Below are 26,097 nucleotides of genomic sequence, written 5' to 3'. Positions count from 1 at the left end.
AGAGGTTCTTTTGACAGTAAGGGCTTGAGGTACCAGCTGAGGTTACATTGACAAAGGAGACAGACAGAAGACATAACAGAACATCAATAGTAGACTGAAGTCAACAGTTTAAATGTACTTTATGTAAAGTACTTTTGAGACGCATCCCACTGGTCACTCAATCCTTGAATCCATATGATTTATATGTGATGTCAGCTGAAATGCTTGACCTGATGGTAGACATGACTGAATTTGTAGGGTTTTTGCGAAAAAGGACTTATCCCATTGTGTTATTGCTTTAAAATAACACAATTTGAATACAACCAACAACATAATAGACCTACACATGCATATATTTAACACATGGATGGTTCACACAACCAAAATACACCAAGAAATGTACTAGGATATTAAAGTGAGTGTGTCGTGCATGGACAAAAAAAAAAAAACAAGGAAATGAGTTGCAGTTAAAATTTTGATTCAGCTTAATTTCTACACGGGAGAGGCAGAGGGAGGGTAAGAGTAGACTACACAAGACAGAAAATTAAAGAGATTTCCTGGCTCTGTTGTTTCCTTGTTGTTTGCTCTGAGTGGCGAGGGACATCCCCTAAATGACATTTGTGTGAGAACGTTCTTCCTCCACCCTCATTGTCAGATTTGGGCTGTCCTGTCAAAGATAAAAGGAGCTGCCTCATGAGAGCCATCAACTTATTGCTAATTTTGCAGACAGCTGTTATGTACAGAAGAGAAGAGGAGAACATATCTTATCACTGAAAATGGCCACAAAGATGCTTTTCCTTTTTGCTTTATTTGGACTGGCATTTTCCAAGCTCCCACATAAACGGCATTGTGAGGGTGAAACAAAAAAAGATTCACCAACTCTTTGTTCAAATTATGAAAACATTGAATACCTTGATAAAACACTCAAAGATAACCAAAAGGAGCTGCAAGAAAGGATTGCTGCTGTTGAAGGTAAGACCAGAGAAAATCTTGAGACTCTTTCCAGTGTACAAGAGGAGCTTAAAAGGATTAAGTTACAAACTAAGATGGAAATCAACCACACAAAGACACAGCTGCAAGAAAACAACGATGACATTTCTAGCCTGAAGAAAGAGATTCAAGAACTGCGCAAATCTAGGGAAAGAGAAGGAGTAAACATCAATGAGATTGAAGAGAGACTCAATGTAACTGAGAGAAAGTTGAGGGAAAATAAAGCCAAGCTTGAAAATCTGGAGACAGAGACCAAGGGTGCGTTCAGTGACACACAAAAACTCCTGAATCTATATAAAAATAGACTGTCCCATCTTAACACAACAACCCAGGAGCTTGAAGGCAAAGTTGAAGCCCGACTGGATGCCACAAAGACAGACCTTGATACTGAACTGAAGAAAATACAAGACAACAGTAAAGGTAACTTTTAAAACATTTAATATTTATGTTAACTTCTACCAAATTATATGTGCATAGAGCAACCTTTATTAAAAATAATTTTCATGAATTAGATGAGAAAATGTCTTGAATAAAATGTATTCCTATGAAATTACTATGACTTTATTGTTGTTCTAAGCTTTCAGTGCAAAACTCAAACAACAAAAAGCTACAGTCAGTAAATTTATGGAAGAAACTGGGAGCAAATTCAGGCATGTTGACGAACAGCTGAAAATACAAAACACTACAGTCAACCAGCAGAAGGCTGACACTGACACTCTCAAGAGCAAAACTGCAGGTAGGTGTAAAGATTATTAAATATCCCTTGACTCTACATTTTTTAAAATAAAGAGACCAATCTATTAGTCTGATTAGGGCTCTATGTTGTTGTTTATCATAACTGTTGAATGGTTTGGGGAAAAATGTGAAATTACCTTTTTAAAATAATGATCTGTTTCTGTTAATAGGAATAACAAACATTGAGAGAAAAGTTAAGGAACAAAATAGACTAAAACTGAAGGTGGATAGTCTTAAAGCAGAAGATAAGGGCAGAAAAAATATTTCAAGACTCTACATGTAATTGGCGATAAAGGTAAAATATTTAAAGATGAAATAGCTCTCAACTAAACAATGTTTACTTTCCATTCTTTAGTCAATGCTAAGGTGGCGTTTTCTGCAACTATAATCGAATCTCGTGATGTGTTCACTGGACCCAAAACTGCCAGCACCAGCAGTATTCTGATCTTCAACAGAGTCTTCACAAACATTGGCAACGCTTACAACAGTAAAACAGGTATGTTCAATATATTTAACCTCCAAAAAACTGACCAATGACAGCCTGATATGAAAAGAAATAGTGACCTCTGTTGTTGTACAGAGTAAACAAATGTGATATAACATATTAAAAAATGTGCTGATAGGTGAATTTTGTTACCTTCCCAAAGAGCCAGGCTAGAGCTGTTTTCAGTCTTTATGCTAAACTAAGCTAAGCTAACCAACTGCTGGCTTCAGCTTAATATTTAGCCCACAGACTAAGAAGACCAGTAAAGTACGGGAAAAAAATTCTTTCAAGCAAGGATGGAAATCCGGTTATAATTTGAGTCATGTGAAATGACTTTCTCTTTTTCAGGTTGCTTCACTGCTCCACTGAAAGGGGTTTACCACTTTTCCTTCATGACTTTTGGCTACAACAGCTACACCTCAGGAGCCATCTTGGTGAAAAACGGGAAATACCAAGTGAGCACCTGGGAATTCACAGGACCGGATGCCAGTGACACCACCAGCAACACAGTAATTCTTGAATTAAATGCCAATGACACTGTCAACATCATCCTTTGGGAAGGTGGGAAAATACATACAAGTGTCTTCAGTGGGTTCCTTGTCTTCCCAACATCATAGATTTTTGAGGTTAGGAATGTGGACAAGATGCTTTTTGTCTTGTTTTTTTCTTCCTTTCAGCAATTTCTCTTATGAGTGCAATTATCCTGAGATTGATTTCTTTATTTATTATGTTGATTTATTAAGATACATTGTTGAAATCCAAAAAATAAGAATGTATTGTTATGTATATGATTAAACATGGGTTAAATCATGGGTCCACTTGAAAAAACATAGTTAATTTAAGGATCATATGCCTTTCCCTGACAGAGAGGATAGTACTGTACTTTGTGTTTACTTCCTGCATGCAAATGATGAGGTGTACAGGCCTGGACTTTATCTAAAATCTAAACATTATTTAGTGCCTTAATCCTGGATTGTACCATACTTGTTGCATTTCACGAGTATAATCCAGAATTCTGAATCCATACTACTACCATAGTAGGTTTAGTGGTATCCCTTAAGAAAAAAAGGGTGTGTTTGTTATGTCATTTAGGTGAAGTTCATGTTCGTGTTTCATTGCTAATTGTGTGATGATTTAAGGGCTTTAAACTATGGTGGTATGATAACTGTTTTAGGAATTGAACCTTTTCATGGCCCATTTTATCTGTAGAGCTTGAAATATGTACTATGGAAAGTTATGTTCTTTGGTTTTTTGTTGTTTTATTTTTTTGACAAATGTTTAACAACTACAGGTTGGTACTTGCATGAGACAAATAAACAAACAAACTAACACTATTACTTCTTAAAATATTTTAAAAATTGAGGAGTATATATACATTATCTGTAAACCATTATCAAAACCATCACAAAAACTTAATTAACTTTATGTTAAAATTCTACAATTCAGTCTTTATGTTTCAATTTTATGTTACAAATGTGTAAAATGTAGCATTATTATCTCCTTTGTTATTGATTCTGAGTTTTTGAATTCTTTCACATACAATATGATCATCTGTTTCTACAATAAAACACCACACAAAATGGAACTGACTGATTTTGTTTAGATGATCATAGTCATGGCTGAATTAACCTTCTATGGGGTCCCAGGGCAAAAATGTGTTGTTGGGCCCCCAGTGACCTCCACCATACATGATAGCAGTCTGGAGCTGAAATGATTTATTGATTAATTGATTAATGGATTAAATTCAAAAATGAAATGCCAAAAATTCACTGGTGCCAGCTTCTCAAATGTAAATATTTTCTAGTTTTCACACTTTTTAATGATGGTAAATTCAACATCTTTGGGATTTTGACTGTTTTTCAGAACAAAACAAGTAATTTTGATTTTTTAACTTCGGGCTTCAGAGAATAATTATTGGCATTCTTCACTATTTTCTGATCTTTTTATACTGAACAAACATACTGCTAAATGAATTTTTGCAACCATACAGTACTACTATGACTGAATAATACCACCTTGCCCCAGGTTTTTTGTGTGCAGTTTGATGAAGTACAACTTTACAATATAAACTAAAACAATTCAGGTCTTAATACTAATTTTTACACAAGCCCCCTCTTTTAGACCAGGGCCACTAGATGGAGGACCTTTCATAGTTGATATTACTATATTATGGTACTTCAGTGGTGCAAATTTCTAAGAAATTTGATTTGAATTAATCAAATTATGTAAACCCGACTGATACGGAATAAACCTAGGCTTTTGGGGCCCCTGGACAGTTGCCTGCTTTGCCTGGTTGGTAATCTGGCCTTGATCATAGTGTATATTTCTACTTCTTCAAAAAGGATCTGGCATTTACAAAAGTCATCCTGGACTTTAATTCTGATAATTTATATTTTGACATGAAAAAGTAGAACTAATAGTATAATTCATTGATGTTTGCTGGTAGATCACACCAAAAAGTCTGTCAATTTCTAACAATTAATATAATTTTCGCCACATTTTGATATTTAACACCTTTGATTGTCATAACCTGTTTTTGTGTCTAATTGGATTTCACCTTGAAGTTGTCCAGCCTGTTACTGTCTTAAGTGCTGGGGCAATCGCATCAGACAGGCCCGAATGTCAGTAACAGCTCCAGGCAGTTTACCCATGTTCTCCCATCGCTGTGTGCTGGGATTGAACCGGTGGACCAGTCCAGACTCACTATAGTCATCCTGGCAGTATCCTCCCAGTATATAGATCTTCTCCTCCAGAACAGCTGATGCTGCACCCACATGGGGCACAGGCAGTGATGCAAAAGCCGTCCAGGAATCAGCCACAGGGTCATACACCTCACAGGCTTGTTGGTCGGTGTAAAACTTCCGCAGGTTACATACACCACCAGCAACATAAAGATGACCTTGCAGGGCTTCCATGCAATGCTGGGCCCGGTCATGGGTCATGTCTGCCAAGTAAGTGGTTCCGGTCTCTGGGTGGTACAGGAACATGGAAACCAGACACACATACTTACAGTTGAAACCTCCAGAGATGAAGATTCCTCCATTTGTGACATTGACAGCATAGCCACTCAGAGCCTGGTCCAGGGGCTGGACATAGCTGAAAGGAGCAAAACAAGAGGCATCAGACAAGAATATAGTGAAGTGGTGAAAAAAACCAATCTCCAGAAGTTTCCAGTCACATTGACAGGATGGAGAGTTGAAAGCAAAATATTTTAACATACACTATTAAACCTAGAGACAAAAATGGTGAGTGGTAAAAGCGGTATCAGCTGCCGGTCATAAAGTGCAGTTTACATAAAAATAGTGGTTGTAAAAATAAAACATGAATCAGCTGCACCTTGACTAATTGAACTCAGTCATTATGTGCCATTGTGGAGAAAACGGCATCCATCAACTACTTAACTTCAGCAAAATATTATTGTGTTGATCTGTACACCCATTATGACAATATGATAGCTAGGTGAGTAAGAGGTACCAACTGTAAGAAAGGCTAGTGGCTAATGAGAAATCTTGGTCACATGTGTCCATCTAATATACTTTAAACAGGCTACTCAGATAATACCATGTGTAAGTATTTTTACATATCACAACTTAGTGGGTGAAACTGTGCCAAAGCCAAAACATGCCAGTACTGGAGGTGCAGAAATGCAGGTTTACTTCTGCTTTGAAAAGTTGATGGTGTGTCAAGTAGTCTGTTTCAAGCATTAGTCTTACCTCCAGGAGTCAGTGTCAGTGTTGTACATCTCCACACTGTCTACATTAGTGTTGATCTCCTTATCTCCACCAATGGCATAAAGGCGCTCTTCGTATACCACTACTGAGAAGTTACTTCTAAACTCCTGCAAGTCAGCCAGCCTCTTCCAACTGTCCTGCACAGGGTCATAACTAGCATGTGTGCAATAAATGTAAAGATGGGAAAAGTTAGACCACAGTTGTGTGACAATCTGGGTTACTGAAAGTGAGAAGAGAATATTTGTGCACCAACTATGTCTCTTTTTACCTGTAGGTGGATTTCATTATGTCATTCTTGGTATAGAAGTAACATCCTCCAACCACATACAGTCTTCCCCCCATTGCTGCAACTCCATGCCTGAACTTTGGCTTTTCTGGCATCTCACCCAGCCTCTTCCACTCTATTTTCTTCACCAACCCTGTTCCACTGCGTAGAGAGTTTGCAAACCACAGCTCCCTGCTTGGTATGCGATGACCCTCATCTGGGTTAAGCTGGTCTCCCCCGACCAGAACCAGAGCATCTTTAGGTTGCCTGACTCGGCACTGGTCCTGGGTTTCTGGAAGGCTGAAACCAAATTCCTTGAGTGCAGAGCCATATAGTTCCACCTCCTGGTTTCCAAAGCACTCCATGCGCAGGTTAATGGCCCTGACCTCCCTGAACTCTCGAAAGGTCATGAGGGGGAAGCGAACTGCCTTCATGAGTAAGCCAGCCTGACCCAATCTATCCTCAGGATCAGCCTCCACCCAGGAGATTACAGCTCGAAATACCGCCAACTCTGAGGGCACACATAGACCATCACAGCGTAGGAATTCTAGAAGCTTCTCTGCTTGTAGGTCATGAAACTTTGCAGTGGCTGACACCTCCCAGAAGTTCCTCAGTACAAAGTCATAGGCTTCCTCAAGGAGCTCTGTCATCCCATAAGCCTCAGCGAAAGACATCACATCCAGGCAGGACCTTGCTTCCATTTCCTGTCGCATGAAGTCAAGGCAAAGCGAGATGGGAGGCTGGAACTGAAGCTGGAGGGCTGTGCAGGTGATCTCAAAAACACAATCCCAGTTGAGTGGAAGGGTCCCACTGTAGGAGAACCTAATCAGAATGTCCAACTCAGAAGCTAACAGGAAGGGAAGGGCAACATAGGTTTGATGGGATTCCCTCATTCCGCAGGTGAACATGCCACGAAAGAAGTCACTGCTAGCTGCCAGGATAACTCTGTGAACTGGAAGACACAAATAAAGTTTTCAAACTTTGACCACTATCAAATTATCAACAAGATACAGCAAAATTACATTTGTAAGAATGATATAAAGTGTGCCAACCATGAAATAAGGCTCCATCTACATCCAGAATTACATCACAGCCCACTCTGTCTGCCCACAGCTGTTCAATGGACTGAAGAGTAATCTTCAACTGTTCTACAGCAGAGATCTTTCGCTCTTCCTTCTTGGGACTTTCACCTTCCTTCATCATTTCCTCTTTGATGCAGAGACCGAGCACTCTAGGAACCCCCAGTGCTTGAGCTGCTGCCTTAATCTGGGCCACGGTGTGTTTGTTTAAAGATAATACAACCCCAGTGTAGGCAAACTCCAAAACTGCCTGTAACCCAACATGATCAACCTCTGGACCCAGAGACACGGACCACTTATGGATTTCTTTATTCTTATCATTGTCTGATTGCACTCCACCTTCTTCCCTCAGTCGCTCCCCTATGAAAGTGCTGACAGCAGCCAGTATAGGAGAGTGCACACCAAAGCTGTTCCCATTCTCAGTGGTCACTGTCAGGTCTGTGAGAAGTGATGAATCCCAGAAATCCTTAAGGGCCATGAAAACGTCTTTAGGATAGGTTTTGCTGCAGTATGTGTGGATGTTATCACCAAGTCCTTCATCCCTGAAAGCCTCCTTGCTCATATGCTCCCCAATTCCCTCCTGACTAGAACCACTGCCATACCTCACCTGGACCTCTGACCCCTCTTTCTCACCCCTTCCACTCATCAACCCCATCCTGGAGTCATTGTAGGCCACGATGCTTCTCAGCTCACGGTTGTCCTGCTCTATCCCTTCTTTTCCACCTTCTTCAATCGCTCTTTTCCTCCTCTCCTTCTCTCTCCTCCATCGCTCCTCCCATTCCATTGGCAGGTAACGCCTGGTAAACTCCATAGCAATATCTTTTTTTGTTTTACTCCGTCTGTCTATCAGTGGTTATTACAATTACATCTTGCAAAACTGAAAACGAATCAAGTACTGTTTCTCATAATTACTTTTTCTGCCTTCTCAAATCTTTCTCTTAAGATCAAATCGTCTCTCTTTCTCAGACTCAGCTTGTTTATATCCAGTGCCAGGAAATGGCACTGGATATAAACAAGCAGCTATTCATGGCTACTGGGTCAGACAGATTACGTTTCAGCAGAATCTCAACATGCACGTCATTGTAACCTTCACCAAGGCAGGACATAGAGATTAGCTTCAACTATATTTGCCCCATCATGTACTATAATAGACCTTTTGGCTTAGATGACAATTTTCAATTAAAGACATAAAAGTACAAAGACTGGTAAAACAATATGGGTTTTACTTTGTGCTCTAGATTCTGTCAGTGACTATTAGGGGTGTAACAGTACACTGTTAAGAGTAGAACAGGCAGACCCAGATGCAGAGCAAGACTGAAGAATAAATTCTTGATTTAGGCTTGAGTGCCAGCAGTGCTAAACCAAACCAAGCAGAGAAAAACTGAACAATGCAGAGCAAACTGGACAAAGGATCCAACAAACTGAACTGAAACCCAGGACTGAAATACAAAGTGAACTAATGAAACAACAAGGAACAGGTGGCAAGACACAAGGGCAGGCTGAGAGCTAAGGCAGGCTGGGGAAGACACGGGGAGCAGGGCAAGGCTAACGAGACTGAATGCAGGGCAGGTGTGAAGGGAAAAGCAAACTGTGGAGGAGTACATGAACACAGGATTAAAAACACGTGGCAGAAAACTAAAAACCCCAAAACATTTTAATGATTGAGCAACTTTAATGATATCATGTCAGAAGTCTTAAAAGATGCAACTCAAAACAGCCATCTCCCACCCACTTTAGTCAAAACAAAAAGGGAAAAGTCTGAGGGGCTCTGGAGGGCCAGTGGAGAATGGCAGCTAGGGACACAGTCAGACTGAAAACAGAACCATAACATGCACAAAATTTACAGTTCGGTATGTGCTTAGGTTTTGGGGTCATGGTTCAGTATTTTTTTGGTACAGCAGGAAAAATAAGAAATATAGAAAATAATATTTTGCTCATTTAAAAAAATGTAGTTGTGTTTAAAAGTCAGTTCTCCCAAATGACAAAACTCCCCATTATTGTTGTACTTAAAAAAATACATAAAAGTATCTGTGAGAGTTTTGGTTTTATCTGTTGAGGTTTTGAGATATATGTCTTGGACATTTCTACCTATATACCTCAAAACAATGGAGGTGAATGGAATTTTATTTGTGCTGCCCAGAGCTGTGAAAAGTGACATTGTGAAACTGACCAAAAAATTACAGTTAGCATATACTGTCTACTTCCTCTGAGGAAACAGTGTCAGAGATAACTGTCACACAGTGGGGCATTATCTGCAGCTATCTAGAGTAACGTGACAGATTCTGGAAATACACGCTGCTGTTGAGTTTTTAAAACTTAGATTTCCATTGGTTAGAGCAGCACAGATTAAATTCCATTCTCCTCCATTGTTTTAGGGGTGGAGGCACACATCTCAGATATCTCAAAACCACATCAGATAAAAACCATAAAACTATCTGCATGACTGGACTGAGATTTGGAGCAAACTAACCCTTTAAACCACAAAACAAGCCACAATGCTTTACCACCAGGATTCAAGTTTGTCGATATGTTATATTATTCTGATATAACTGCTACTGACATATGAACAGTAACACCACACCCACCAGCAATTCCAACCAAGAAAGACAAACAATACATTCAGTGTGTGTGGCTGCATTTCTATATATTCACGGTCTATAATTTCTGACTGGGCTCATGGAGAGGCTGTGTGCGTGTGCATGATCAAGCTACATCTCAATGCACAATCCTGGAATAATATCTACTTAAGAAGATCCCGTCGGCACGCAGGTGTGTGTGTCCTTGGTCTTGCACAACACACTGACGCAAAACACTTCCCCTCGTGCACCATAGACTATAAGATATTCCATAAGGGAGACTCTTACGAAATGCATTTTTGTGGGGAATTGCTGCATGTTTTTAAATTTTTATCCAAGGACCAGTGAAGGCACACCTCCATTTGACATCGACACACACTGTAACCATATATGATAATAATTAACCTGGACTTGCTTATAAATGTGTTTCTTTGCACAAAGCCCACAAATCCAAATACCTTAAAACTGGAGAATGACAAAAATATCAGTGATCATACTTGTGTGCTTACTTGCTGGTCTATCTGAATGCCAGGCTGAAAGCAACGAGAGTGAGACACTCACTAAGAAGACAGTAGAAGGCCTGGCAGAGAATAATGACAACCAGAATTTCAAGCAAAGGCAAGAAACATTAGCTATTTCGACATCAAACACAACAACTACCCAGGTAGGCTGTGAACCACCAATCTATATGTTGTGGAAGGAGCTTGGGGCTTTGGGAGAGCGGCTGGATGCCACTGTGAGAGCCTTGGAGGAAACAAACAGAAAGCTGGAGACCAGTGAGAAGGAGCTGGCTGCATTTACCAGCACTGCGACTGAACTGAGTACAATGGTTCGAGGTAATAAAATATAGTTTTCTAAACAATGGTTTTACAAAGCAAAATTATTTTTAATACCAGAGCAGCTCTGGCTCCAAGAAAGGATAGTGCACTACAGCCTGAGCAGCAAAGATACAGTTTACAATGGGTTTTGTTTAATTTTTGAGTCCTGTATTGCTGAATAGTATAATTTAGTAAAAAAAAAAAAAAAGTATAAAAAAGTATAATTTAGATAATGAAACTCTGATGTGCAGTTGTGTTACATTTTGAAACTGAAAAGTTAATAATACTGATATGTATAATTATATCTCCCAGGACAGCCTCGGGTGGCATTTTCTGTTGCCCTGCCAGTAGATGGTACCCTGGGTCCTGTGACTACTCTTTACTCTTTGGTGTACCACCATGTTGTGTCAAACATTGGGAATGCCTACAGCCCAATCACAGGTCAGTATTTAGTCTGCTGAATCAATCCCATGTTACCATCTTTTACTTTGTCTCCTTCCCACAAACAAACCACCTATAAAAGTGTCTTCTGGTCTCATGAGCCAAAGAACAATGATGATGCTATGAAAGTATTTCTCTCTGTTCCCTCCTTCTTCTTCTGTTGCAATTTCAACAGTCCTCTTTGAAATATACAGTATATGTTTTTTAAAATTGTTTACTCTCTAAAACACTGCCAAATAACTCGGTATAAAGATAATTTGAAATTATATACATTTTTAAATAATTATACTACATTGTTGTTGTTTGATGCAGGTTATTTCACTGCACCAGTGCCAGGAGTCTATTATTTCAGCTTCACTTCTTACTGGTGGGGAGGGGATGGATCTTCTGGTGGCAGTTTGTACCATAACGGATATCAAGTGGTGTCATGGTATAATTGTGAACAACCACACAACACCTCTGGATCTAACAGCGCCGTACTGCATCTACAAGTTGGGGACAAAGTGAATGTTCGTCTTTGGGAAGGTCTGAAGATCAGTGATAATGTAAATAACTACTCATCATTCAGTGGATTTTTGCTTTTTCCCATTTGGAGTGTATGAAAATATTATGATTCCAAATAGATCAAACTTTTAATAATGATTGAAAGATTATAAAATGTGATGTGACCTTCTGCAACTGTAAACACTTTATGTTCTGTCTTAGTTAAAATTGGGAATGCAGCTCTTTTTTCAGAGATTTATATTGGAGCACATTTGGAGCAATAATAAGACTTATATGTTTGTATAATTTAATTGATTTAACAGTTACCGTTTAAAAACTTTAAAAATTTGAATATGTATTGTTTCTTTTATGAATGGTAGATAGGACATGTTGAAATAAGTGTCTATTATGTACTTCTCATAACCAAATGAATGAAGTTTAGACTTTATCATTGTCCAATTTGAATAATCCAGCATAGTTAGATTATGCACCATGAGTGCTGATATTGCATTTATTAGTCATATGATTGAAACCACTTTCTGACCCCTAAATCATAATGTACCACATAAATCACAATCTCATTTGCATTGTTAAGAAAGGTTTGCTGCTACTAAAATTGTCATTGAAGGTTTATCAATTCTGTTCATAATGTGACGATGATTGTTGTATAATGTGTTTTTTTCTAATCATATACAATCTGATAACTTAATACCACTGTTACTAAAACACAGACACTTTGGATTTTTCTGTCACACAATCATCATTGTTGACTCAAAGAAATGATTTACTCACTTTTATTTATTTCTTATTGTTTAACAACGATCATCAGTTAACATTGTTACATACAAATACGCAATACAACAGCTGGGTGTGTAAACTTAACATATTAAAATTTCAAAATAATGTAACTGGAGGAATAATGCCAAAAAAACTCTAAAAAATACATACTATATATTAAAATCTGTGAGAAACAAAATACTGAAACTATATGATCTATATAATCACCCTGCTAAATACATTGATCTCTAACTGTAATTAAAAATATACTGTTATCTCTGACAGGAAAACTTGCTGTCCGTTAAACATCAAAATGATTTTTAAGGGAAAAAAATGGTTAAAGGTAAAAGATTTTCAATTGATCAATAACATAAATTTAATTCAAGAATAGTAACATTAAAGAACAATCTTTGCAAATTGTTACTGCATAAAGCTTAATAAGACTTACATTGCACTAACATAATATTTTAATGTATTGCAGCTTTGCAAATTATCAGATAAATATATATATATATATATATATTTTTATACTGTAGCAAGACATTTGTAGGTCAGAAAATAAAATGGATTTCCAAAAAAGCATAAATTCAAGGTATGTTTCAGTGGTAACAGTCCTTCAATACTGGTTGTTCAATACAGGTGGTTAATGTTATAATTAACTACATGCTATGTTCAAAATCTGATCACTCTACAGTGCTGTGGTCGTTCAGCAGAGATGACATCTTGTTTATTTGTCCCCACATCTGGCTGTTTTTGTTATACTATAAAGTGCTTTTGTGTTTCTGGGAAATCAACACCGCTCAAAATCAAATCAGGAAAAAATAAATTACAGCATTAACCAAAAGTAGGGATTTAAGGCACATTCTAAGCTGATTACTATTTTGAAACGGGTCATTGTGACACCACCATACAGTACTGAACCATAACTTTTCACAGTTTTTACTTAGCTGAAGGTGATAAGGTATTCTGGGTAGGCCTGGTCATCGTGGAAGATCACAAATATGGAGGGCTGCTGCTGATTGTCCACCAAACTGTCGTAGCAGTCAGTGGGGTCAGACCCACGGGGAGGGGGGGCTCTCATAGAGGATTTACCAACTGTATAACGGCCGGTCAGGACACGAGCAACATACAACCGCTTCAGACCTGCTGCATCTGCTGGGGAATATCCTCTGGCCGAATAGTCTGCATTGACTGCGAAGTAAACTCCCTTTCCAAACACAGCAGCTGTGACAGAATTACATAAGAAAACAACCATATCAACTTAAAGGAACTGTTTGGCAGTTTGGGAAATACAATTATTCATGCTCTTGCTGAGAGTTAGTTGAGAAGATTGATGCCAGTCTAATGTTTAGTTAGCTTAGCTTAACTTGGGCCGGTTTGGATCAAATGAGATATAACATTTCATCGTTTCTAAGTGAGCTTTAGAGGTGCTGACAGAGCCATGCTGGCTATTTCTCCCCTTTTTTTCCTTTACATTAAGCTAACAAGCTGCTCACTGTAGCTTCATATTTATCATACAGACATGTGAGTGGTATTAAATTTCTCATCTAACTTTCAGCAAGAAAGTAATCAGATTTATATCACAAAATATCAAACTATTCCTCAAACATACACATTGTACAAAACTGCAAATAGCTACTAGTTACTTTTGGGTTTTTTTGGATTTTTTTACTTTAAAGTAACTGGTGTAATCGTTTGCACAATGGTGAGCCAAAATGGCAACAGGGTGAGTGGTATACCCAGAAATCAAAGTGTTTGATGCCAGTGAACTGCATTCAGCATTTGGGCAGCGTTGATATTGAAATAATTAGATGACTGATTGGGATCAATGGTCACTGCAAACAAACTCTAATTACTGTCTCAGCATCAACAGCTTCTGCACTTTAGGATTTACCGTGAGCATGTATAATCTTGTCTTTGGAAAATATTTCTTTCCATGAAAAGACAAGCAAATCTGTATCCCTTCTATGTGATAATAAAGGTTTTTCTATCACTGCTGTGAAAAAAAGATAAAACAGTAAGGAAGCCAATGAAAAAAGTCTTAACAAAATAATGACCTAATTGAGTTTACAGTACTTTACAGCAAATTTTAAAGACCCTGAAAACCTCTTTTCTCAATCAGTTTACTACTGTGAATGATGGGGTTCTACACAGATACGATTTTTTGAAAAGTTTTGGTGATTTCACATCATAAAGTTATGTATTTGTGTTTTTGTCTGTGTTCTTCTCACAGGTTTGAAGTAGGTGGGACTGCACCATGATGAATGTATCTGATAAAACCACACTCACAGAGTCCTGATTAAGCAGATTAGAAGGGTTTTTGACTGAACCAAATAATACCTAACAATGTTTTATTCCCAACTTTAATTTTTTATTTAGTCATGACTTTATACTGTTATGTAAAATACTTAGGCTTTGAAACCAACATTTCAGTAAATATGACATGTGACACCATTCCTTACCATGTGCTCCTGCAAAGCTCCTGTCAAATCTGTCCCTTTCAATTAAGTTGCATGACTCTGCTGATGATCCATGGTAGAGAGACTTCTCCCCGAGATGAGCTGCACCGTTCTTGGTGTGTATACGCTGCCTACACACAGCATAGGCATGCCATAGGTAGAGGTTTTGCACTCGCTCAATCTGAGATCAGAAAACAATCAATCAATTACATGTTACCGTACTGCAGGTTTGTAATGCTTAAAAAGTGTGTTTTTATGTTGGCATTACTCACTTTACGGATGTTGTATTGAGTTGTTTTACAGAAACCCTTGACTATGTTCTGGTACTCTGTTGAGTTAGGTTGCAGCTCGACCTTTTTAAAGACTTCTCTATGCATAGGTTCCCAGTGTTGTGGCAACTCGAAGTCTAAAATAGAAATCACAGAAATGAATGTTATGGTTTTAATATAATACTTACCTAAACGAAGTAGTTAAGCATTTTTGACAAATTCAAAAATGTGGATGGTTTTATACTCAAGGAGGAAGTACAGCATGAGTTGCTAAATCTGAAGTAAAAAGTGGAAACTACAAAATGTGTCATACTTGATTCAGTCTCACTCCTTTTCACTTTGAAAGTGATGCCTGTTATCCAATCTGTGGCTTCTTGTGCTGTCAGGTTTACTTTCACCATCATGCCACCTGGTGCCTTCACATCTACAGACACTTGTTTCTTCATACGAGCCTTCTCCAACTCAGCGTTGTCATGCAGGCTCAGCTCCTGCCAGACTCCATGTAGATCCCGCATTGACCACTGGACATTAAGAGCCAACATTGCTTCATCTTTATCTTGGAGGTCTTCGTAAAGGGCTTTTTGGACTGCTCTGTTTACCAGGTCAGTGACGCTCAGAACATCCTCTTTTAGGCCTCTCAGCACATAGACATCTTCTCCTGAGGCTGACCAGTCTCTAGCTTCAGCTCTAGCTCTGTTGCCATTCACACTGTCATAATGTTGACGTCTCCTGTGTTCCAGGCTTATTCCTAGTTGTTTAACTTTTGCATGTACTGCCTCCAGCTCCATGGCATCAAGCTTGGAAAAATGATGCACATCCACCTCTCTTTCTATCAGCTGCTGCTGCAGGATCCTCTCCAAATCTATCTTGATGGTCCTGATGATGTCTGAACCACAACCAATCACCCTTATGTCAGCTGGCTGGGGCTTTGAGGAGATGAAGGTTTTGCCTTCTGGTGCTGAAGATGTGGAGGTTCTTGAATACTTTTCTTGCCACTTCTTGAGCTTTTGTTTTGCTTTTTCTACAAAAAAGAGCAAAAAGAAAACCAACAACAAATGAGGATGTGACACCTCATCATTTCAATTATTCAAGTCCAGATTACCAAGCAAATTCACCTTCTTTCATGTGCCAATCTTACTATTTTGATTTGATTTCTTTGTCTTCTTTTGTGTATAAAAGGTTCTAACTAATGGCTTTATTGGTTGTTATTAAACATTAATCAGTTAATAAGAACAACTTTTATGTTTCTGTGTTGAGGAAAATCAGTCTGGAAATTTTTCTTTTTACCCAGCTCTTTATATCATAGTCAGACCAATCCAATGGACAATTGTATTGTGTAAAACTGTCTGTAGTTCACATGTTTGTAAGTGTTGTAGTCATGGACAACAGCAAAAGCATAAACAGCATCCTCCTTTCATGGTGCAAAGGAAAACTGCATGATTTGACGAGAAATGTTGGGATATTTGATTACATTCACTTGTCAAAACAAGACTAGTTCAAAACCTAGTATATGGCTGGACTGTGTATGGTTAATGTGTGAAATTGTGGCCAATTTGTTACAGGGATAGTCAGTGGTAGCGTCTATAGCCTCTTTCACACATAGTTCCAGGTAAATTACTGGGATAACCTTTCAGGCAGCAGTAGTGATTTTCACCATTCACACATGCACATACATTCAGGAACATTTCTATCTTGCACCTTTTCACACATGCCATGGCAATGCCGGAATAGATGGGGCAAGGGATAGTCCAGAAGATGTCAGTAATGCAACACTTATGGTTGCCACCCGCCATAAAACTCAACAGGAGAGTGAAACTCACATAACTCAGATCAAACTTTCAAACTAGGCAGTCATGATCAAATATGAATCAAGATTATGTTACTGCATTGCCTTTTTCAGAAACATATTGCAGTGTACTGTTTTGCCATAATATGAGAAAGCTTGAGGCAGTCGCAATGTTGAAAACGGATGAGCCAAAACCAAGCACCGCGCAACTTGCAGTACGCCACCCACACATGAAGTCTTGTAATTGGTTAACTCTAGGGATGGCAATGTCAGCCAGTCGGTCAATCTACCATTTGGGTCCAAACTGAAATATTTCAACAACCATTGGATGGATTGCGATGAAATGTTGTATAAAAATGCATGGTTTCTTGAGGAGGAAACCTACAGAGACTTTGGTGATCATCTGACCTATAAATACATACCTCTCAGGCTGAGGTGACAAGGGGCGGTTTGTCCAAATCGGTTCTCCAGCTCTGATCTGCAAAAACATATTACAAGTCAGGTAATTTAAACCAAGCAGTCTGACCGGTTAATGAATGCAACCTGTGCTAAAACTATATTTTTCACTTCTACTGTTTGTTGCTGGATAAACAAGATTCATTTCTGACCTAAAAGCCTGGAAGACTTGTTGTTGCAGGATGACAATGCGAATGAGTGAGAGGGAAGTTGGTTTCAAGTCTGTAATAGCCGAGGCCATGCCATCCAACATGGCTTTACAAGCTTGAATAGAGTCCATACCAGCCACACCTGATGGGATAGAAAGACAATAGTTGGGAAATCACATGGACCAATGCCACCCATGATGACCTTTACATTGTTGCAGTGACTTATCATAACCTTTCCACTTTATTTTAGAAGTATACTATGGCCTATTGCAGTCTGTTGGTCTGTAGTAGAAAGCCACTATTTTTTCTTCTGTAAATATCGGCTTGTAAATGATAAATCAGAAATCAACCATTACAATACTAAAATATAACAAAAAACTGTACACTGATAAACACTTGACAAATTATGTTAGAAATAATATCAGCATAACCTGGTTTATCATTTTAGAGTATATAAAATACTATATTTGGAAAAGGAAAAACATTGGCTACTTCTACCATGTAGTCCAAAAGACAATCCACCAATTCTTGATTTATTATGTGTTGTTATGTGTTGTTATATTTGTTTACACATAAGGTTTTAATCAAAGCCACTAACCAGATACAATCCTGTTTTTTAAACTATATTTAAAGGTTAAGACACAAACACATTCGATGTTGACAGAATACACTAGTACACATGACCTTGCAAACAACCGCTCAAAACACACACATGCACACAATACAAACCAGTATTGATGGCTGGGAAGGCTGCTGAGCGGTAGCCTTTGCTCTCACACTGCTTCAGTATCTTTTTGCAGTTCTTGCGAATCGTCTGAGGTTCACACTTAAAACTAGCGTGAATAATTTCCCTACAGCCAAGCAACCCAGATCCTGTGGTGCACATGTAGTCTGCTGGAGTCCCCACTGACAAAAAAAAAAAAAAAAAAAAAACATCTCAGAGGATTAAAAAATCATCATGTTGGATTTCTTTTCTGTATAAGATTTTGGGTGGGTTAGATTAAGTTGAAGAAGAGAACTGACTGAGGAAGAAGTGACTGAGGTTAAAGTAACAACCTTGAATATCTCTGTTCCATTCTCTTTGGCAGTACCTATGGCAATAAGCTGTAATTGCAGGTGTGTTTTTGGACCTCACTTTCCAGAGATCCAAACAGTGTTGCCTGTGTGCCGTCAGTACGGCGGCTTACACACAAGTGAGTTGAAGAGCAAGTGAGTCGCATTAGCTCTGCATACCATCTCTGGCAGACCAACCACATCACTAACTGTGCACCATTTGCAATTTTTCCCAGTTCATAATAATCATTATACTGCAAATACAAGGGCTTTCATCAGTGGGCCATAGACTCAATCACCATTGTGTTACCTCATTTAAATGAAAATCTTCAAGATTATTACTTTAAGTTTCCATCCAAATGTAGCAAAATTTTAACCGAATTTCTGGAGAACTTGCAGAAGAAGACGCAAATTAATAAGTGTTTTCATCCAAAACCGTTGTGTGAACAGTAAGACTTGAGAACACTGAGACAACCAGTAGGTAGCACTAATTCTCCAGTCAGATTCCATTAAAAATTGCAGAAGAATGTATAATGCAGATGACATGATTAAAGGAGCACTTTCAAATCTCAAACTATGGAAAACTATGATGAAAACGTGATTGACATATTGCATTTATGTTTATTTCATGTATTAAAATGTTGGATGTTACAGTCTCTTCATTGGTTGACACAGATTTAATAGTTTTCATCTGCCGTAAATCTGCGTAATGTATGTCATGTATCTTTGCCATATTTCAACTTTTTTTTCAAATTTCTGGTGTTTCCACTCAGGTTTTTATATACGTGAACTGAACATGGGCTTAAAACAGGTGGATGGAAACACTTTGAGAGAGTCAACATGCTGAGGTTTGTATTCATATAGCCAAGATAGTATTGTTCACATCCCCAAAAAGGTATTTTCACAGCATTTGTCCATCCATTATTAAGGCTTACCTTGTGCTAACTCTGCTTGGACAGTGGACCCCGCTGCAGTCAGAATGGCTTTGGAGACACCTGTGGAGTTTGTGAATACACAGTTAAGATCCAACCTAGGATAATACTGTGAGGTGCTGTGCTTCTGTGTTTTGTATATTTCAATAAAGACATTTAGATTGTACCAGATTGGTTGTTAGAGAAGTCCGTTGTGTTGACAATGACATCAGTGCTTGCATTCACAATGTCACCACGGACCAATTGCAGCTTAACTCCACCCAGCATGGCTGTGACCTCATCATTAGTCACAGAGACATGGCGGTAAAAGGAAGCTAAAGTCATAGTAATAAAAAAGAAAGTATGATTATGGTTTAATGTTTTGGTATTAAATCTGCATAAATATTGTTTGATAGTAACACTGAAGCAAGGGACAGGAATAAGGATAAGGAAGGCAGTTTATCATCTAGAAAGTTGAGAGCCAGGTATAATCTCAGGATTTGTGGGGGCCAAAACAGAGTTTTCTGCTGGATGTTTAAGTAGCTACTGTATTAGCTGGCAGTAACTTTTATACATTAATAGCTGTGTGAATCTCTGTGATGTTCTTCTGCCCCCTTGTGGTTTTAAAATTAAGTAATTTAACAAAAAGGCTTGCTCAACCTAAAATTGAAAAGAAACTAATTATACCAACCTTGATCTGGGTTAGCATCATTTGTGAACCCTCTGAGATGCAAAGTTTCCTGAGCAGACTGGAAGGCCTGTAAAGGCACAGCAAGAGGTTTCATTCCAGTTCCATATACAAAACAAAACAAAAAATGGTACCTGGATGTTGTTTTGCAAGTGATTATGCTGGTTAACAGCAACATTAATTAATTGTTTAATTAACTTTTTTGCAGGCAATTATTTTGATGTAAGAATTTAAAAATGTTGATAATCTGATTGTGGGCTAAATTATTCACATTTAAGTGGATTTTAAGACAAATAAAATAAATATCTATAGTTCTTTGTAGGTATAACTTTAGTGTTTCTTTAATAGATAACAAAGAGCATAACCTACAAATTCTGAGCCTGGAGACAATCATTAAGATGTGGTAAATTTTATTGTACTCCTTCTTTTGTTAAAAGAACTGCTAATGCATTTCCTTTACCTTGCTAGATTCTTTGTCATTTGGGTGAATGACGATACGGACGACGAAAGATGTTCTGCTAGCTCGGCTCTGTTCAAACACACGAACCTCCTCCAGGAGAACCCTGGATGCCATACTGTGAGGAAAACGCAGGACAGCACCAGTCCCAAGTACAGGGAAGGCAACTGAACAAAAACCTTTGTTTTCACAGGAAGCCAGGATTTTGTTGATTCCCTGTCTCAGAACCTGGAAGATTTAAGGTTATCAAGGTCACTGCATCCCTTAGATTTTAAAAGGGTAGGGAAAACAAAACACAGATGACAAACCTGGTTGCACAAAACCTACAAAAACATATTCACTGAACAGACTATTTCACCTGGACTGCGGTTCCATGCTGGTTATTATCCCAAGCAACGAGGTTCAGGAAGATCACTGCTTTAGATCGAAGTGCAGGTAAGCCCTCCACTAGGACTGTTTCACCAGGCAGTGTTGCTCCTCCTGCTTCCATATGAAACTTTGCAGTGAGCTGAGGTCCCACCACGTTGGACAAAGCATTTCCAACACGGGTAGAGAGAGGATCATGGCTAGCCATGGGAGATACAAGGACATCCACCTAGGAGAATAAAATAATCTAATTTTAACACATAAATGGTCCTGACAATTAACTTATATGTATGCAAATGGTCACCAGTACCCAGCAGCTATGGCAAATTAGCAACATCCTGAAACATCCTGATACAAGTAGAAATAAATATATCAATGCAGCTTCAACATCTTAGAAAAGTTTCTCACCTGTTGGGTCTCAATGGTTCCCTGAACGATCTGTACATTGACACCACCTCCAGGAGCTCCAGCAATGGCTCCTCTTGTTGTGTCTTGGGGAACAGCATCCATCAGGAAACCGAAATCTCTTGATGTACTGTTTCCTGTGCTTATTGCTTGGAGAAGCCTGTCACATGCTTCTTGCATGGCTCTCACCACCTCTACTCTGTTATCAATCAGGATGATTCTGCTCAGACTTCGCCCTCCCTGACTACCAAACTTCTCAACAGCTGTTACAATAGCCTCTGAGCACACTCTGACAGGGACACCAAATACACCTGAGCTGATACAGGGCATGGCTATGGACTTGAGCTCCATCATTTCTGCTAAATTCAGAGCAGACTCGACTGTTTTTTCCAGTAACACCCTTTCTTTCCCACCTGATTTTCCACCAACAGGCCCAACAGCATGCAGCAGTTTCTTGCAGTTTAGGTTCCCCCCTGTGGTCACTACCACATCACCTGTAGAAACTTTTCCAGTCTGTTTTACTATAGCACTGCTCTCCTTCTGCACCTGAGGGCCACCTGCTTTACTCAGTGCAGCAGCAACACCTCCACAATGGTCCAGATCCTCATTGGCAGCGTTCACCAGGGCATCAGCATCCTGTTTGGTAATATCACCCTGACACACCAGCACCTGGAGCCCATCACGAAGGCAGTAGCTGGCAAATGTTGTTCCCCCTTTACTAAATCCAGATGCCAAATTCTGTCTAGTAGAGTTAGGTTGTTCTTGAAGCTTTATTACACACTTCTGAGAATGACCAACGCTTAAAAGGTTCTCTTTTCCGGAGGGACTTTCAAAATACCTCACTGCCCCTGGCAGGCCAATGGCAACTCTGTCCTCAACAAGGGAGTCCAGAAACGGACCCAGCCTGTTCCTGACCTCAGTCACTTTTCTGGATGGTCCTTCCAATATCACCATGGGCCTAGAGGAAGATGTTAAAGGGTGGAAGGTAACCCCTGAATAGTTAAAACCGTGCAGCTGCAGCAATTCTGGTAAGAATTGTGCTGAATCTGGGAAAGGGAGTATAACTTTGCCTTCAACGCTTGACTGGTCCAAAATGAACTGTATGACAGCTTCACTCAGCTCTTCAACCTCTTTGGTGTGGCCCAGTAAGCACACTGTGTTGCCTGCACCAAACACAACCCGAGCCCTACATTGTCCTCGGTTCATCTCATTTACCTTGGACTCAAGTGTTTCACGAAGCTCAGATGGCACAGCAGAGCAGTTAGGAACATCAATATTTACTTCTTTGAACTTGCCTTGCAGTGCCTTTTCTGTGTCATCCAGATTATCAGTGAAGAGGGAGAAAAGGTGTAGCTCTGTGTCTCGTAACTCTATTTCCAACTTGTCACCAACCCCTAAAAAGTCACCTAGAGGCCCTGGACCTCCATATGCCTTTCTCAGGAAGGTCAAAAGATGTGGGCTCATATTGGAAACAGATCTATCTAAAACTATATTCTCCTTCTCACTGATCCAATCTCCAGCCTTAAGAATCTCCTCCACAGAACCTTCTAGGATTAACTGTCCTGCATCTCCCTGTGTCACCTTGACTCCTGGGAAATCTCGTGGCAAACTATGCTCAATCTCTTTCCAGAGGAGGCTGAGCTTGGCCTTGCCTAGTTGACGAATGCTGGTTTGCCTCTCACATAAACGTGACCTTCGACCTTTAACGTATAAGTCCTCTACATCCATCAATCTGGCATTGACCTGAGATCTTTCCCCAACCACAACAGCCACCCCAACCTCGCTGTACAACTTCACCTCATTTGTCGTCTGATGAGAGCTGCGGGACCGAAGCAAAGCTTTGACTTTGTGAGGGTCCATCTCATAGTGGCAGAGGTACTGTTCTTTAACACTTTCAAACAGTTTGTCCACCTCAGCTTCCCACTTTTTGACTCCATCTCTAGGCTGATCTAAATTCCTGACTAAAACCCTCCCCTCTTCTGGGTAAAGCTGAGCAGAGCAGGCCACAGAGGCAAGTTTTCTCTCAAGTTCTTTCCCAGCCTTGGGACTTTCCTTTAGGTAACAAAGGAGGTATGTATCAAGTTGTAGTTCATATTCTTCACCACTTGATGGTAGGCTTGAATCAAGAATGGATTGCAGACTCTGCCATTGGAAAGATGGAATATACTGTATATCAATTTTTATGACTGATGATTGAGACTTCTACATTGTAACTATAACTACCATTGTATGGCTTGTATTGCGACCTATGAGACTAAACTATCAACATTCATTAACCTTAACTTTGTTTCATTTAAGTTATCTTTACATTTTTTTATTGATATTAGCATTGATTTTAACCTGAATTGGAGATTAATTACATAAATTTTGTTTTATAACTGATAGAAATAATTGGACACTCACATTTGTCTTTCTTTTTACATTTACTGAGAGATGAAACACTATTTTAGAATATTTTCCACACTGACCTGGGATGAGGCTGTCACGTCCAGTTTTGGGCTTAATGAGTAGTCTGGAGTGGAGGTAGTGATGGGAGAGGAGATGTCTGGGTTGTCTCGTACAGTCAGCACCAGAGGACCACCCGCAAACTCCAACACATGTTGAGATCTCTGCAGGACTCTCTGCTGAGCTATGATAAAAAAAGGGATATTATTACAATATAAAAGATTAACATGTAGCAATATACATTAAGAATAATCCAAAAAAACAAAACCAAAAAGCAAAAAAACAGAAAACAATTCTATTTTTTAGAATTTCCCCCAAAAACCAGAGATTATAAAATCATCTGACATCAGTCATGTGACTGTGATCATGACCTACTTTTCTATTACTTTAGAGCTTATATTTGAATAATGTTATTTAGGATTTTCAGACCTATTTACTTCATTTTGAGAGATCGTATATCAGAGAAATCAAAACACATATCAATACGCCAGTCTAAAAAATCTATTGCAAAAAAGGTGGGTAGGCTACTCAAAGGAGAAAGTGAAAATAGACCGATATGTGTCTGCATTTAGACAGTGACAGCTGATAAATATAAATAAGCTGAACATATGCAGTTAGAAAGTTTGGATGTGGGTCTGCAAGCTGTTAAATTAGTCTGTGACATAAAAAAATATTAACAATCGAGTGCAACGTCAACCTGTTTCCTGTGTAGAAATACTTTCACTTTCACCAGCACAAGACGTATTACGACATAATTCAAGAAATCGACGAAAAAGACAACTTAATAGATAAATATTTAAAATCGTATGCCTTACCCTCTCGATCTTTAAAAGCGACGCTGTAAACTTTATCATTTATATGTTTTACTGAGCTGCAGTCGCCACCTCCTGATTTGCGGTGAATGTGGAAATAGTTTTCTATTCTCTTCTTTTGCCCTTCATCCAGACGGGGACCCTCGAAGAAAACATGATACTTGTAAGGATCATCCATCGTGTAAACACTTGACAGATTTAATAATCAAATAGAGGTCTGAGTATGTAACACGGAGGCGCTGCTGGCAGTTGCTGATGGCAGCTAATGTGCCAACACTATGGCCAACACCGACTCGGATGCGCCCTCTATCAAATTTTGGACGTCCATTGGTGACGCAAACAAACGTAACTTACAGTAACTAAAAGAAGAAGAAGAAGAAGAAGAAGAAGAAGATCAACAACAACAACAACAACAAACAAAACATGACTTCCTACTTCCTTGAGTATTTCCATTTCTGCTACTTTCTAGGCTACCTACTTCACTACGTTGCAGAGGTAAATATTGTACCCACCACATTTACCTGACAGCTATTAGGCTACTTTGTATATAAAGCTTTTACATAAAAACATACAGTATGATAAGCTTATAAAACATAATACATTGTTAAAGATTACACAACTTGTTTCCAACGTTTTTGGTTAAAAAAACAGCATCTTGTATCTTGTTGGGGCCCTTGTCACATTTCAAGTTTGGTTAGCTGTTCTAAACTTCAAAGATTTAAATAATTGCTTGGGGCCAATAGAGGTGTAATTTTCCAATACGCTATTTCACAGAAACGGTAGCAATTAGTAGAAAGTCCAAAAAGGTGAACAGACATAACAGAACTTTGTCATTCTTATTTCTTATGCTAGTTAATCATCTCACTACCTGGAGCCATTGAATTAAAATATACATATAGACATAAAAAATAGCTCCACTTCAACTAGTTACAACAGTAAAAACAAATAAAAATAAACAACCCAATAATGTCATATATAAATGTAATAATATATTGTATCAGTAACAGTCAGGGCCATTTTTCTGTAGAACATGCTTTTACTTTTGATAATTTAAGTACATTTTGTTAATAATTTTACTAATGAAGAACTTTTACTCATAATGGAGTGTTTTTATTTGGTACTGGTGCTTTTACTTAAATAAAGGATCTGTGTAGGTCTTATCTTATCTTAATTGACTGTCATTTAAGAATGACATCCATGGAAAATTTTAAAAAACATAATTTACAAAACATAAATGGATTTCATAACATGTTCAGACATGTTTTTTTTTTTTTGATCATTAATGTTACTCTTTGCTAAATCCTGTTGTGATGGTTTTCTTTAACAAGTGTTTCTTGCCTGGCAACTGCTCCCAGTACATAACCCCTAGTAAAAGAGCAAATTGTTGTTTTTGCACTTCAGTTTTGACGACATATAACATGTTAATTTGTGAGCTTTAGATGTGCTGGAAATTGATTAAAATACAGAAGTGGAAGTATCTCAC

General features: G+C 38.7%; 3 protein-coding genes and 1 long non-coding RNA gene across 4 annotated transcripts; 2 read left to right on the top strand and 2 right to left on the bottom strand.

Annotated features, from left to right (window-relative positions):
- The first annotated feature begins 750 nt into the window (after window positions 1-750).
- LOC137174302 (myosin heavy chain, clone 203-like) lies at window positions 751-3,944 on the top strand. The gene is made up of 4 exons (XM_067579495.1): window positions 751-1,389; window positions 1,547-1,705; window positions 2,060-2,200; window positions 2,537-3,944. Exons 1-4 carry the CDS (start codon window positions 756-758, stop codon window positions 2,803-2,805), a joined length of 1,203 nt encoding a protein of 400 aa, XP_067435596.1. The 5' UTR covers window positions 751-755; the 3' UTR covers window positions 2,806-3,944.
- On the bottom strand, window positions 3,446-8,688 carry si:ch211-63p21.8 (kelch-like protein 33). The gene is made up of 4 exons (XM_067579494.1): window positions 7,237-8,688; window positions 6,188-7,136; window positions 5,902-6,072; window positions 3,446-5,284 (listed from the first exon to the last, which is right to left on the bottom strand). Exons 1-4 carry the CDS (start codon window positions 8,072-8,074, stop codon window positions 4,765-4,767), a joined length of 2,478 nt encoding a protein of 825 aa, XP_067435595.1. The 5' UTR covers window positions 8,075-8,688; the 3' UTR covers window positions 3,446-4,764.
- Window positions 8,689-9,901: 1,213 nt separating this feature from the next.
- Window positions 9,902-12,388, top strand: LOC137174093 (uncharacterized). Its single transcript, XR_010925272.1, has 3 exons — window positions 9,902-10,675; window positions 10,970-11,098; window positions 11,411-12,388. It is a non-coding gene; the product is annotated as an uncharacterized lncRNA (long non-coding RNA).
- LOC137174082 (protein mono-ADP-ribosyltransferase PARP14-like) lies at window positions 12,362-24,939 on the bottom strand. Its single transcript, XM_067579132.1, has 15 exons — window positions 24,618-24,939; window positions 23,826-23,986; window positions 21,361-23,499; window positions 20,945-21,181; window positions 20,590-20,814; window positions 20,133-20,199; window positions 19,630-19,776; window positions 19,466-19,525; window positions 18,207-18,383; window positions 17,481-17,619; window positions 17,295-17,350; window positions 15,400-16,107; window positions 15,090-15,223; window positions 14,821-14,998; window positions 12,362-13,582 (listed from the first exon to the last, which is right to left on the bottom strand). The coding sequence occupies exons 1-15, from the start codon at window positions 24,790-24,792 to the stop codon at window positions 13,302-13,304; spliced, it is 4,884 nt and encodes a 1,627-aa protein (XP_067435233.1). The 5' UTR covers window positions 24,793-24,939; the 3' UTR covers window positions 12,362-13,301.
- Window positions 24,940-26,097: the final 1,158 nt, after the last annotated feature.

The sequence above is a fragment of the Thunnus thynnus genome, chromosome 22 (genome assembly GCF_963924715.1).
Source record: "Thunnus thynnus chromosome 22, fThuThy2.1, whole genome shotgun sequence".
NCBI lineage: Eukaryota > Metazoa > Chordata > Actinopteri > Scombriformes > Scombridae > Thunnus > Thunnus thynnus.
Note: the sequence above shows the minus strand (reverse complement) of the source record. Positions and strands in the feature narration are given on the sequence as shown.